The sequence below is a fragment of the Uloborus diversus genome, chromosome 2 (genome assembly GCF_026930045.1).
Source record: "Uloborus diversus isolate 005 chromosome 2, Udiv.v.3.1, whole genome shotgun sequence".
In the NCBI taxonomy this organism is placed as follows: Eukaryota; Metazoa; Arthropoda; class Arachnida; order Araneae; family Uloboridae; genus Uloborus; species Uloborus diversus.
Window position 1 is genome coordinate 181366907 of NC_072732.1, and position 14938 is coordinate 181381844.

A 14938-nucleotide genomic window follows, 5' to 3' on the forward strand; every position below is an offset into this window, starting at 1 on the left:
TGAACATTCTACATCCGATCCTAAATAAAATATTTTTTGATTAATTTTTCATAGGCATATTTTCTTACTTTTAGATAATTTTAGTTATTTTTCCTTCAAAGAATATTACTGATGTAATGAAATATTTCATATTCAGTGTGTATGTCGTTCAGAGAGATCACCAGCAACTTTTATAAATGAACAAAGTCATTCAAATGAACGAGTTGAATGAACGTATCACAAGAATGAACGATCCTCTGATGAACAGATCAGAAAAAGAACGACATTTCCCACCTTTAGTTGGCACGCATGCTTTCGTACGTCATGTTTTCCTACGTCGTACAAAAATTAGAGATTCAGAAATCTCCTGTCAGTATCGGAAGACATAAGTACACTTTTTTACAACTATTGTCTTTTGATAATAATTGTTGAAAGTCCCGTTTCACAAATTTCTTCAGAATTGAGAATGTCAATCTCCGCGAGAAAGAAAAAGAGGACATGAAGTCGCAGGTGGTTCTTTTAATCGAGCATTTACAGAGGGGAATGTACAGTCCATTAAATTAAACACAGAGCTCACAAAAAATAAATAGGGCCCATCCATTCTGTGAGAAGGACACTTCTGAGAAATGAGCAGTTGCTTATTAAGAATACTAAAAGTGGCATTTTTATCACAAGTTGTTGTCTCGAAGACGATTTCAGTTCTATTTGACGGGAACGCCTTTTAGAGACTGGCACGTCACTGTCTGCCCAGATGATACCACCAGGTTGTTACCCTGCCATTGTGCCACACACTTGTCGGATGTACGGAGGTCAGCCTGGAAAAATGAGATTTATCACATTACATAATTTTATATAATTTCTCATGCGGGATTTATTGTAAACTGATTAATGCCTGTAATTACTTCAAATATTACAGGTTGTAATTTGGAGAGAAAATCAGAAGGAAACCTGGGGACTTTTACTATTAACACCTTGCCTCTTTTGCCTGTATGCTATATTGGCACCATTTTTGGATTTTTACAGGCCTATACCCCTAATTAGCACACTAGTTTTTTCAGCTTTTACTCTTTTGCTTAAAGGGGGAGGGGGTTTGCAGTTTCAAAAAGTGATTTTTTTAATTTTTGCTTCGTCTTGTAGTTTAGCATTTCAAAAATATCTTTCCAAAATTTCAAGTCTTGAGCAAAATTCTCAAAGTTATCAAGTATTCAGTCTCCGCTCCTTCACACTATTGCTCCGACAGCTGCCAAAGAATGCAGCTGTTCTGACAGCTGTGGAAGCTCAGAATGTCAGTGTTGCTTGCTTGGAGTTAGCTATACATAATACAAATAAATAATGAGAAAAGAAAAGGTTGAGGAAATCGAAGCAGCTACAGGGACTGTCTTCTATGGAGCTGGAATTGATGTATTTTAGCTTTTAACGCGTTTTTCTCAAAACCACTTTTTCAAAGCTGGTGTTCACACCCATTTTAAAACTAATTGACAGACCCAGTTCTAATTTTGTATACACATTCTGCATATAAAAAATCCCCCCCCCTCCCTAACGTTGAGTTTGAGTTTTTTTTAAATGTGCTTTTTACTAACAAAATCGCGGAATTTTTTGTGAGAAAAACAGCATTTTTAACTTCAAATGGGTCAAAGTTTTAAAGTCAAACAAAAAAAGATCTGAGGACATAGGGGGGAGGATTAACCCTTTAACAATCGAATAATTTTCAAGAAAACGGTCATAAAAGTGTCTATTTTTTTTATTTAACAAAATTATATAAAAATAAGTATACGAACAACATGTGCACTAAATTTTTAATTTTTGACATTTTTTAGATTGAAATTAAAATTTTTTTAAAAAAATTTTATGAAAAGCCAACAAGCCACCCAAGCAAGCAGCAAAAATCTAAGAAATACGTCTTTTAAACATTAAAAGAGAATTTTATTAATCTTTTGTGTCATATAGGTAAAGATTAGTAAATTTTTTCTTGTATGGTAAATTTCAAAGCATGATGAAATTTCAAAGCAACATCTTAACGAGTAGCACCGAATTTCCTTCATGCAGCTCTACAATTACTTAAAATGACTGGTGCTGCCATCTGGTGTATAAAAAGAGAAATAAACTATTCCGGGCAACAGAAATGAATTGGTTTCAATCATCTCGTCGCATTAATATTGCACACCCCAGCACAGCAATATCACGGGCGCGAGAAATGGAGGTCGAAACCTCAGCCCGTCATTTTCACAGGAACGAGAGGGAATGGGTTAATTAATATTTTTACTAAATTCAAATAGAATTTGATTTCAGATATATGTCAGCTGAGATATAGTGAACACTGCAAATCATCTTTCTCTGGAAAAGCTCTGTCATAGTGGCTTGTCTATGGATATTTTTTGATCAAAAATTTATAGAATATTCTTAAAACTATACATAATAATGCACAAAAGGTTTCAATAAATTTAATCAAACTATTTAAAAAAAAAAAAACGGAAAAAAGGAAATTTTTTGACGTTGAAAATCCTACCCTCCCCCAATTCTGTTCTACTTTTAACACAAATTAATTTTATAAACAATAGTGATGGTCCACTAAATCAGTTTGCAAATATATTCTGATAACAATCTGAGTAATATTCAAAACTTGATTTCCTTCATGACACATTAAGTTATTGTTAATCCCCCCCCCCCCAAACAGTATACATGATAACTGATTCTTTGAGAGTTAATTTGCCCAGAAAAAATGTATAGAGTGATCATTATCAAAGTCTCAATTTCAAAACACACTGGAGTCAAGGTATAGCAATGGCCATAAAAAAGAAAAGATTTCCTTTTCTTTTAACAATTTGCAATAACATTCATTATTAATTGTACATTGTCATAACACATTCATACAGCTTAAAATAGGTCTTCATAGGGTTCCAAGGCATATTAGAACCAAAACACCCACCTGTAGCGTTTCCCAAACCTTCTTCTTTGGGTTGAGCTGCTCATCTGGTTGAGAATCTTCATACCCTTCCACAAAGACCCTATCTCCAGGCTTAGATCCTTCTGGTGGACTGAGAGGTTCAACTTTTTGTGGCTCCTCCCTGAAATTTAAACATTCATATTCGTAGACAATACACAGTAAGTTAAATTTCCGAGACAATATTACTTATTCATTTTCTGACATTCTAGCCCTGGTCTCTACAAGTTTCTCCATATTTTTTTCCTTTATGTACCTAGATGATTTTCTTTAGTTGCGAAATTTTATAAATATTTTGGAGCAAAAAATAATAGGAAATTATCACATGGAAAATAGAGAGAGAGAGGAAAAAACCATTAAAACAATAGAAAAATGAAAATTTATGAATATGAAAATAAAAAAAAGTAAGCATTGCTTTCAAAAAATAAATAAATAAATAAATAAAAATAAAAAACAAAAAAACGTTGTAGTAAAGGAGGATATAACTGTAGTAAATTTTAAATCAGTGAAGAATTAGGGAAATTAATGAATAAGATGCTTGTTTAAAGCAAAGGTGTAGCAAAATAATAGACAAAAGGATCACTTTTGTTATGGTCAGATCACCAGACCACATTAAAAGCTTGGCAAATAATAAAGATTTTCAATTTGAAACTGATGCATAAGAGATTTTGAAAAATGCTTTTGTGGGAAATTTTATTTTATTTTTTAACAAGACATTTCCAGTTTGTCATGCAAAGTGATGTAAAAATGATCCTAATTCTGAAATGGTACTTCATATCACAAGTGGATAAGAAAATTATCTGTATGCTTCAATCAAAAAAAAAAAAAAAAAAAAAAAAAATCTGATGGCTGATGCACCATTAGTTCATTTTTCATAAGTATTTATAAGTATAATATTTAGTCAGGTCTCAAATGAAAATGTTTTCATAAAAATAAAAGCCCTAGATAAAGTGGCTACCAGGGGCAGAGATACAGACTATTATTTTGGGAGGGAGGGGGGGGGCATCCTGAAGAAGATAACTTTTTTGGTACAAAATTCATAAAATACACTAAGCTACAGGAAATTGATTCAGTCACTTTAATGAATCAAATCCTCAAAAACCGAGCCAAATACATCTTTAGCTATAAAAGAAAGGCTGACTATTTGAATCAAACATGCTGCTTAAATGAATTGAGCATATATGAGTAACCAATTTCTCACAAACATATGGTGCACCAGAGCCATCTTTTTTCTTTGCTTTTTAAAGTTTTTTTTCTCCTTTTTTTGTGAATAGTGAAAAGAGGGGGAGGTAGGGTGTTGCACACTTTTAGAAACAGTTTTCTCAGGAAAAGTCAAACAAAACTAGAGAGACAGGGAGAGAGACATGGTGTCGAGACAGGACTTGTCTGCTCTAGGCTTTGTTACTGGTAGCATTAACATGGGAGCAACAATATGCAAATTCTGAGGATTATAAGTAGTTTTATAACAGTGAAGAAAAAAAGTATCCAAATTAATTTTAACCTATTTTAAGAAAACAACAACAGAAAAAATTTCGAAGAACATAAATTAAAATATGAATTTTGCAAATGCTTTTTCATACTGTTCTGTTTTAAAACTCTTGTAGTAACAAACGAGTGAATATTTTTAGTGAACGGGATACTTTCTCTTGTTTGACCAAAAATTGAATAAAGTTCTTAAACTGTATGTAGAATGCTACATTACGAAAAATAATAACACACTTTTGCTTTATAGAATCAGCCACTTTATTGAATCAAAACTGTTTTAAACAAAAATGGATTCATAAAAGCAGCAGTCACTATATTTGAATACAATAACTAAATAATATCATTGTTGGTTTAGGGGGAGAGGGTTCACGCAACAGCCCCTCCAATGTATCTGCCCCTGGTGACTACTAATGGTAAAAAAGGTAGGTATTAAACTAAAAGTGCCTACCAGCCACTGGTGGCCAATTATACGTTTGAATTTTCAAGCCTCTTCAGACAAGATGAAATCACACAAATAAACAAATAACTAAAGTTCCATGCTTCCACAATGAAGTTGTCTCATCGTCTACACAGATACGGAGCATCGCCTATGTTGTTGTTGTTTTTAATCTCCCTTTGGTCTGACGGAGTCAGACCAAATTGATGCAGCCATTGACCCTTATGAAATCTGACACTAGCAGTGGACTGTCGAATATGTTGTTTTAGTCCAATCCCAGGCAGCTCAATATATGCTGTGGTGATGCCTGGTCTTGTTGGCATTTAGGGCAGATGGGGAACCTCTTTGCGCTTCCAGAGAAAGTGAGACTTTTCAGATGTCCACTAGCGAGGCGAGACAGAAGGGTGTTAGTCTGCCTGTCACAGGGAAGGGCAAGAGATTGTCCTGGCCTTTTGCCTTTGTACCAATTGTGAGATGGAGGTGTTAACCATTTTTCTTTATTATTGGCTTTTTGCTTGGAGAACAGTTCTAGATAGATGAGCTCCGAGGTGAAAGGTGTTGGATGGGCAAGACTCTCTTTGGCAAGAGTATCGGCCAGCTCGTTACCATAGATATATAGATGGCGTTGATTCACATTGAATGATTACATATTCATATGAGGGAGAATAGTAGTGCGAGCGGCATAGACACAGGTATAGGAAAAAATAACAGGAACACCCAGTTAAAATAGTCTTTCTTCGATGCCTAATGAACCACCACCAATTGTTGCAACAGTTCGCCACCAAGTGGGAGTGTTAGGGAAGGTTTCAGTCAAGCATTTGGCAGTGAGAGGGTTCCATGGAAAAATTCTGTATTTACCAAAGCGTGGTTATGTCCGATTTATCCGACGGGAAAAAAGCATGATAATTGGGGCTTGTCTCCTGGAGCATCAGTGTCCATAAAAGTCATTCCTGTGGATGTTTCAAGGATCATTGTATCAAGAGTTATGACATAGACGAGAGTTGAAGAGGATTATCCTCCAAAAACACTAGACTACACTGCTGTAGATAATGTCCAAAATGAAAACAAACCTTTAGAGCACCGTATCAATCAAAATTATTCAACGGAAGTTGCATGCTGCCCACATTCATGATAGAGTAGCTATTTGAAAACCATTAGTTTCGATGCAAAATTATATGAAGAGACTATAGTGGTGCAGAGACCACCTAAAACTGGACACACTGCAATGGGAAAAAGCCTTATGAGGCAGTGAGAAGCAAAGGGACGCAAATGGACTATCTTAAGTTTCGAGTAAAACGCGTTTAAAGATCAGATCTTAGGCAGGCTTTCATTGAATTGTTTTTCTAAATCATGCTGTACTGCAGCACCTACCAAGGCTATTAGAACAATCTCTTGCCCCAAGACAGAGGAGAGGTTCACCTACCATTTGCACTGGTTATCTCCAAATTTTTAATTTTGCCACTTACATCCCTTTGCTTCTCACTACCTCATATGGTCTGACAAGTTATCGTTTACACTATTCCAGGACATGTGTTCCGTCTGGTGAACACTGGCAGAAGCATATCATATTGACAGCTTAGATCCTATATCGTGAAGCATGGAGAGGGTTCTGTGATGGTGTGGGGAGCAATATCTTCTCGTGGATTTAGGCCTCTTGTTGTCCCGAGGGGAAGAATGACAGATGAACATTTTTCAGGGTTCATACACTTTTGGTTAAAAAAAGTTCCCTGACTTTTCCAGGTTTTCCAGGTTGTTTTTTAGAAAACTCCAGGTTACTTGCTTCATTCAAAATTTAAGTTTAAATAGTAATATTTTCAAAATAATTAAAATTGTTTAAAGTAGCAATGCAGAAGAACTGAAACTTCTCCCCTTAGATTTAAAAAAAAAAAAACTTGGAATTTTTTTTTTACTTTGTTTTCTCTGTCAAAATTTTAAGTTTTTTTTCAACATTTTGTTCAAAATTGTTTTAATTTGTTGAAAACAGAGTACTTTCACCATATTTTAGCGTTTCTTTGATGTCATGTGTAATATTATAGCGTTTTGCTGTAGTCCTGCAGCAACCTTTTAGCATCCGCTTTTGGTTTACAATACTGCTTTTTATTTTCTTATTAGTAGGTTACACAAAACATACTGAGCAAAATGCAAAGCTAAATTTCAGTATAAATATGATTAACTTGTTGCATCGATCGGCATACCATGTAATGCATAGTAACGAAAATCAACATCCGCCAATCATAGGCCAATGCCAATAATTTTTTTTTTTTTTTTTTCACATATTAAAGGACGCTTACATTAAAATGTCAAATTTTCTTCTCCAGAAAGTAACAGTTAATTTTCAAAAATTCATAACTTTTTGCACATTTAATGTTATTTTCAATAGTTCACATTAATGTTCACATCCAATTCTGTTTCTGGAAGTTTAAGTCTACTTCCATTGTGCAAACGATCAAATATGGCGACAAAGTGAAAAATTTAAAATAATAAGTAGATTTTTGGCTTTGCAGTATAAAAGTAGTAATAAATAATTAATAATCCTTAAAAAACTGCAATAAAAGCAAAATAGTCAGTATTTAACACATAAGAGTCTAAATCAATTAAAACAAAAAAATGTTATGAAGATTAAATTTTGCATTTTTCCAGAAAATAATTACAAATTATCTGGAAAAAAAGGCACAATTTGTGTTGTTTTCAATAGTTTGCATTGCAATTAACATCCAATGCCGTTTTCGGGAACTTAGGCACTTAAAAAGTCTTGTGTACTTCCATCTTGGGAATGACCAAATATGGCGGCTATGCCCAAAAATAATAAATAACTTTTTTAATTTGTCGCATGAAGACAATAAAAAAATAATAAATCTTCATGAAACTACAATTCATTGAAAAGTTTTTATCACATTTGCGTCCAAGGCAGTGAGGATATAATCTTATCCTTCTGTTTTAAGAACAAAATTTTTCATTTCTCAAGAAAATTATTTTAAATAATAATAATAATAGAAAAACAATTTGCAGAAAATTTGTTATTTTCATCAGTTTTCAATTAAAGAAAACATCCAATTCTGCTTTGTTTTTAGAAACTTAGGCATTTTAGGATCGTATCTACTTCTATCTTGTGAATGACCAAAGATGGCGACTACGTTTCACACGTAGCTAAAATGATTTTCCGATAATAATAATAATAATAATAATAATAATAATAAAAAAAAAAAAGATTTTTCCCGATCGACCCTCCCATCTACAGGTTGTGCTTCCGAAGCAGTAAATTGTCTTCTCTCCTGTTGAGTTTGTGCAAAATTCCTGTTCACTTGATTTTTTTTCCCTTGGGAACTACTGAGAGCCAAAAATGGCGGCTGCTGAAATGTTTTTTGGGTCGCCACTTTTTTCATTGCTATAAAATTGTTACAATTTTTTTTAAATACATCGATAAAAATGAAGATTAGATCTCATAAAACAAAATTCCCTGGGAAAAAATTGGGAAAAGAAAAACTTTGGGGACACATTTGGAAAATTCCCTGACATTTTTGACTATGTTATTTTCCCTGATAATTCCGGGTTTTCCCGGAGCGTACGAACCCTGAAACGAACAGAATGTTGTGGCAACCCATCTAAAACTTTAGGCAGTAGAAAGAAATGCGTTCCCCTCACTGACTCCATGTAAGAAAATCTTCGCTCTTTTGGCGCATTTTTCGTTGTGAAAAAAAACGTTCGTTTTTCCATTGCTGTTTTTAAGTGCCGGAGTCAGTTTAGATAAAAATTTACAATTTTTTTCGTGAAATCACAATAAAAAGGAAGACTAGATCTCGTGGTACTTAATTCCTTGGGAAAAAAATGGAAAAAAATTTTTGGAGGACAAAATTTGAAAACTCCCTGACTTTTCCCTGACATTTTCGACAGTGTTATTTTCCCTGACAATTCCCGGTTTTCCCGGAATTCCCGGAGCGTACGAACCCTGTTTTTGAATTATTCTCACCGATCATCTTCCACCTGTGCTTCAGACTCTCTTTCCATCTGGTGTTCCGAGATGACAATGCCCCTATTCACAAGCACCATTCTGTTCAAAGTGGTTACATGAGCATGACGATGAAGTGCAACATCTAACGTGATGTCCCCAGGCCCCTGATATGAACATCATTGAGCCTTTGTTGTTTTTTTAGAGAACTAAGTCCATGCACGGTTTCTTCCTCTACGCACTCTATCTGAACTCGAGGTGGTCTTGCATGAGGAATGGGTGTGAATTATAATGAACTATACTCAAGACCTTGGTTTGTCAGTCCCATGTCAAATACAAGCAGTCATTTGGGCAAAGGGTGGCCCAACCCCCTATTAATAACGGATTTTCATTTTTTTACAGGTGTTCCACAGGTGTTCCTATTATTTTGTCCTATACTTGTATGTATTCTCTAACAAATCATTATTTATTATTTCACCTTAAAATTTATTACTTCTTGATGCTTTTAATTTAGTTGCTAAAATTGCATGTTTTTTTTTAAGTTAAATTATCTAAGATTTTTTCCTTCAGGCCAATTTTAAGACCTGCAGATTATATGCCACCGTGGATAATATGCATTAATCATACACATAAACAGTTTAAAGAAGATTTCTCCTGACCTGGAGGCACACAGGATCATAGCTTGCGACTCCACCCCTCTCATTTTGGCAGGCTTCAGGTTGCAGAGTGCAATCACTGTCCGGCCATCCAGTTCTTCTCTGGGGACTGTCTTGGCAAGACCACTCACCACTGTCCGAGGGCCAGAAGCATCCCCCAGGTCCACCTTTGACACATACAAGCTGTCTGCGTCTGGGTGCTGCAAGGTATTTAAAGAAATCAGACACTTGGAATGATAAGAAGTAAAAATTTTATACTTATTTCGTTAGTACATCATTATAGCAGACCTGCCAAGCTTGCAAAACAGAAAAGCAGGAGAAACAAAATGAAAAATGAGAAGAAATTTTCTTAACTTGGAACGAGATAAATGCAAGGACAAAATTGATACATGCTGTTAGATGACATACTTTGTAGAAAAATTAATCTATAAGTTTTATCTACAAGTAATCAACAATAATTTTAAGGTAACAAAATTTCAAAGGCAATTGAAATTTGTCTTTGCTGTAACAAACATCTGATTTCTTTACTTTTTAACAATCATTAAGGTTTTGTAACTCTTTCCTACTAAGATGAATGCAAAGCTAAAGACCTTTGACTGTACTCTAGATAATCACAAAGTTTGGCAATTTTTAAAATTCCTTTAAAATAGTTTCTTTTGAAACTATTGGAAAATTTTGTGAATACGCCAATTCTCACTTTTTGCGTAGTGTAGTTATTTAGCCTTTATTTCACAATCATATTATATAAAATCAAAGTAGAATGTGTAAATATTTACTTCTTTAACATTTGTTTAAACAGATTGAACTAAAATTGAGAAAATGTTCACATTTTCAAGTTTTTTTTTTTTACTTTGAAGAAGTGTTAGGTGAAAATTTTTGTAAATTCTGCCTCTCGGATAAGTCCATTCCTCAATTTTCCCCTCATTTTTTGTACCAAATTTCCCGACTTATACACAAGTATATACAGTATTTCAAAATTTAGGACTGCTAACCATTTTTTTTTTCACATTAAAAAACCCTTTAAGCATTTTGACTTATTATGTACTCCCCTCCCCCCCCCTACACAGTTGCAGCACATATCTCAATATTTGTTTAACAAGGTGCAAACTATTACATACAACATCAATCTGTGAAATTGATCATTTGTTGATGAAATACCATTGCAATTTCATATGTTAAATTGTCATTGTTGTTTCTTCAATTTCATTTAATTTCTGCCAGTTCATAATTTTCCCAAAAATGAACAAAGTTTTATTGCTACAACTTGTTAAAATCTTTTTCCAAAAAAAAAAAAAAAAAAAAACTCACCTTTTCTATTTCTATTATTTTTCCAACTCGAATGTCTAATCTCGCCGGAGAGATGGGCGCTTCGGATACCAATTTCCCCTCTGCAAGAAAATTAAATATGTTGACATATATTTGTTTTTTAAATTGGCCATTTAATGTCTCCCTATGCAACATAGCTATTTAATTAAAAAATAGAAGTAAAACTGTACTGAAGTACAGAGTAAAGTACTAAATAAGTTCATTTCTAACTATATGGATAAGACACATGTCTATAGATACCATTAAAAAAGCATTATTAGTTCATATAGTTTTTGACTTGATGGAGTCCATTGTTTTGGAAACTAATAGAATCAAATTTTTAGTTTGAATAAATATGAAAATACACCAATTCAACAACGAATATTATTGTATTACAACTAAAATACTCTTGATCCTCTCTTTGGTTCACTTCGCCAAACTCGCAACCTTTTTAATCATTAGGAATGGCTCACTGAAAGCAGAGCTGCTTCTTGCAAGGGGAGGAATATTTTTGAATGGCCCTTGATTTTCAATGACTAAAAATTAGCCTAGCTGTCTCCAGAGCATGTTGCAGATTTCCAATTTGTATTTGTACATATTTATGCTTGATAGGAAATTGGACAATATATTCCTCTGGTAAGAGAAAGAAACAAAATTTTTGAAGATTTAAACTATACTACTAAGCAGAAACTCAGGATATAAGTCTTATATTTATAAATCTTCTACTATTATTGTAATGACAAATATGATACTCACTCTTATTAGTCGGTGGGTAAGCCCTCTCGGCCAACTTCTTCAGTTCTGGGTTCTCAAACTTCTTGCGGATGGGATCAAGCAATCTGTTTAAGTATGATTCCACAGAAGCTTTCAGGTCTCCTGGATGGAGTTTCTGCAGCGAGGGAACAAAATCCTCGTATGAGAACCATTGCCACATTCATAAGAGCAAGTGAGAGAATTTGGACTTTAAGATCTTTTAAATTGTAATAAGAATCAAATTAGAAATTATATAATAACTCAATTAGAATAATCAATAATTTTTATTTTAATTCCTTTTCTCATATTTCAGTAATTTTTCTGAAAGAGACTTGATGTACAGTTTTTAAACGGGAGCAAAATAATTTTTAGAGTCAGGGTCTTGGTATGAGGAATTCCTTCAATTATTTGTATACAGTGTCTTGCAATCAGTGGCGGCGCTAGGCGTCGGCGACCGCCGACGGCCTCGCGCGGATAGGGCCTTGCAAAATTCTCAGAAGTAAATTCTCAAAAGTTTTAAGAAATTTCCATGTTTTCAATTGAAGCTCTTATTAAATGCAACAGACACAAAAGTAATCAAAATAGTGCGTGCAGCGGAGACTGCACAGAGCCAGCTTTAGCAAATGCGGGGCCCAATTCTGTAGGAACCTGAATTTAAAATATTCACTAGCTACAGATTATTGATCAGTTAACTCTATTCCCCTCCCCCCACCCCGTTCTATTTCTTTTCTTTTTCTCTTGTTGAAAAATTAGAAAATATTCAAAATGCTGCTCCTCCAAACACACACCCCTCCATACACGCGCACACCGATAGCATTATGGAGCATCTGAAATTTCGTTTCGAGATCTTAAATTTCGCGATATTTCCAGCTTAAAGCTAAAGCCCCCAAATACTAAACAACATCGAAAATCGCTTAAAATTGTGTTTTTGTAGCTTGAATTTCAAAAATTACCGAACCTAATATTACAAAATATGGCCTTAGAATCGCATTTTTAAGGCTTGAATATCAGAAAATATTCGGGCAAGGGTCCCCATACCGCCTTTCTTTTATATCATTAGCAATTAGGTTTTTTAAACTACATCAACAAAAAGTTTAGGTGGACTGGCTCCTGAATATAAAATATTGCTTAAGTTTTTAGAAGCATAATTTTCAAAATTTTTCGAGGGAAGAGCTCCCTCCCTTTCCGTAAAATCATCAAAGTTTGTCTAATATTCTGTTTTTGAAACTTCGATTTCGAGAATTTGCAGGGGATTGATTTTGACCTATTTTTTTTTAAACAAAAGAATCGATCTGGGACACTCTCTGACCCTTTAAGTCAATAAAAATGGCCTATAATTGCGTTTTTAAGGCTTCAATTTCTAGAAATTTCCACCGAGACCTCTGTAAATTTTTTCCCCTAACATCAGCAAAGAGAGCCTAAAATGGCGGTTTCAAACTAAAAATTTTAAAATTTTTCCGGGGGAGGACCCCCGGACCCACCTTTCTATCAGGTCATTTTTCCTCTTTCAATGTGCCGCCCCCTCCCCCCCACCACCAAAAAAACTTTTTGATTGCGCTACTAGTCACGAAACGTTTTTGTCCTAGCAATTAAGTGAATTGGAAACTATAAGTGCCAATAGTTAGTACAAAAATTAATTCCGTGAATTCAATGATTTGTCTGAAAATATTTTATGATTAAAAGGGCCTCGCAAAACTGCATCGCCGACGTCTACTTTTGCTCTTGCGCCGCCACTGCTTGCAATTACAAATATTAAAAGCTTTATATCTAAAACACAAGCATCATATCATCTTGAAATGAAATGTATTACTTTGTAGCAGCGCTACAAACTCTGTATAAGGAAACCTACCAAACTTCTAAAGTCTGCTTCCAGAGCAGCATAGTCTTTGTAGTTGACATTCCCTCCATTTGCTTCATCTCTTTGGACGACAAAATCTAAAAAAGAAAAGGGCTTGATCAAAAACTGTGACACAGTAAGAGAAATATTTTTAATTCTGAAACGAATCAATGATATATATTTTTTGCACACTAGTTGGCATAAAACACTTTATTTTAAAAAAGGATCAAAGAACTCTTTCGGACAAGTTCCGGAATTTACATTTCAGTTTCTCATTTTAAGGCCAAATTAAGTTTTTAATTACAGTGAAGCACAGTTTATACGTTTCTCTTTTATACGTTTTTATCAATTATACATTTTTAAAATTGGTCCCTGCAAAGTCTAATACACATTAACCTATACCTATTATACGTTTTTTCGTTTGTACACTTTTTTCATACAGTCCCTTCAGAAACGTATAAACGGTGCTTCACTTTATTAATTATTTTCACCAGAGTTTCTTAATTTCTTTCATAGGTGGAGCCCCTTACAATTGGAACAAATAGTCGTCTAACAAACCTTTCCCGAAATGAAGACAATATTTGTGTATGCTTGTTGCATATTTTAAAAGTTATACGTACACCCTTTACATAAAATGAGCATCTTTTGATCACATTAATTTAATGCTTCTAAATTAAAAAAAAGCTTTATTCTATGATGTGAAATTGATAAATAACTTTTTTATAATGCTTATCTGCAAGAAGCTCATAGGGTGCAGTATAGAAACTAATAATGTAATTTCAAGTATCAAATAGTTTTGATTGGAAAAACTTGGAAGCATGCGGGGGGGGGGGGGGGGGGATAGTGATTATATTTAATTGCAAGCTCTATTTTACTTTCTCAAAAAATTACTCTTCTCGCCTCAAAACTTAATTTGATATTTGAAGCTCCCAACGAATTGATTAAAACAATCTTTATGCTGTTGATATCAATCATCTGTGCTAATGATATCATTCAAAATGGAGATTACTATATTATATCATACATTTTTAAAAAATGCCTCACACTTTTTTGGTTTCCCAGGACTGCTTCTGCTCCAAGTGTGAAAAATTAAAACCAAAACATTTAAGGAAATCCTTTAATGAGCAGAGAACTGCCACCAATACCCGAAATTAAAAATGCAACAACTGAAAAACCAGTGTCATATACAATTGGATTTCATGGAATTATTGCAGTTATTTGAAGACCACAGTATGTCTTCCTCTGTTTTCAAGGACTTAGAAAAAAAATAAATAAAATGAAAAAACTTAAAAGTTATATTTGAAGACAAATAGATACATTCATCATTTGAAATCATAAATGCAACTACTTCAAAATTCAATGCAAAATCTACTGAATTTTGAAAACCTATATACGCTCTGTTCTTCGAAATAATAAAGATACGGTCGGACCTCCATATATCAAAGTAGCAATTTGCCAGGAAAAAATTCGATACATAGAAATTTCGATGCACAGATACAATCTTAGTTTGTCATAAAAATCTCCTAAAACATTAAAATTAAAACTAATTTTTGCCAACTCTAATGCTGTTTCATATTTTTGAGTGTGTTTTTGTAAAGTT

At 33.9% G+C, this 14938-nt stretch overlaps 1 protein-coding gene across 2 annotated transcripts in view; it reads right to left on the reverse strand.

The window, feature by feature from the left end:
* Positions 1-644: 644 nt before the first annotated feature.
* Positions 645-14938, reverse strand: part of LOC129216185 (tyrosine--tRNA ligase, cytoplasmic-like) — an 82559-nt gene continuing 68265 nt past the window's right edge. For both annotated transcript variants that reach the window (XM_054850365.1, XM_054850366.1), the window contains exons 9-14: positions 13351-13436; positions 11505-11637; positions 10752-10831; positions 9447-9643; positions 2906-3044; positions 645-794 (exon numbers count right to left, since the gene is read on the reverse strand). In XM_054850365.1, coding sequence (XP_054706340.1) covers positions 681-794; positions 2906-3044; positions 9447-9643; positions 10752-10831; positions 11505-11637; positions 13351-13436 — 749 coding nt within the window. In that variant the 3' untranslated portion in view covers positions 645-680. The remainder of the gene's footprint in view (positions 795-2905; positions 3045-9446; positions 9644-10751; positions 10832-11504; positions 11638-13350; positions 13437-14938) is intronic.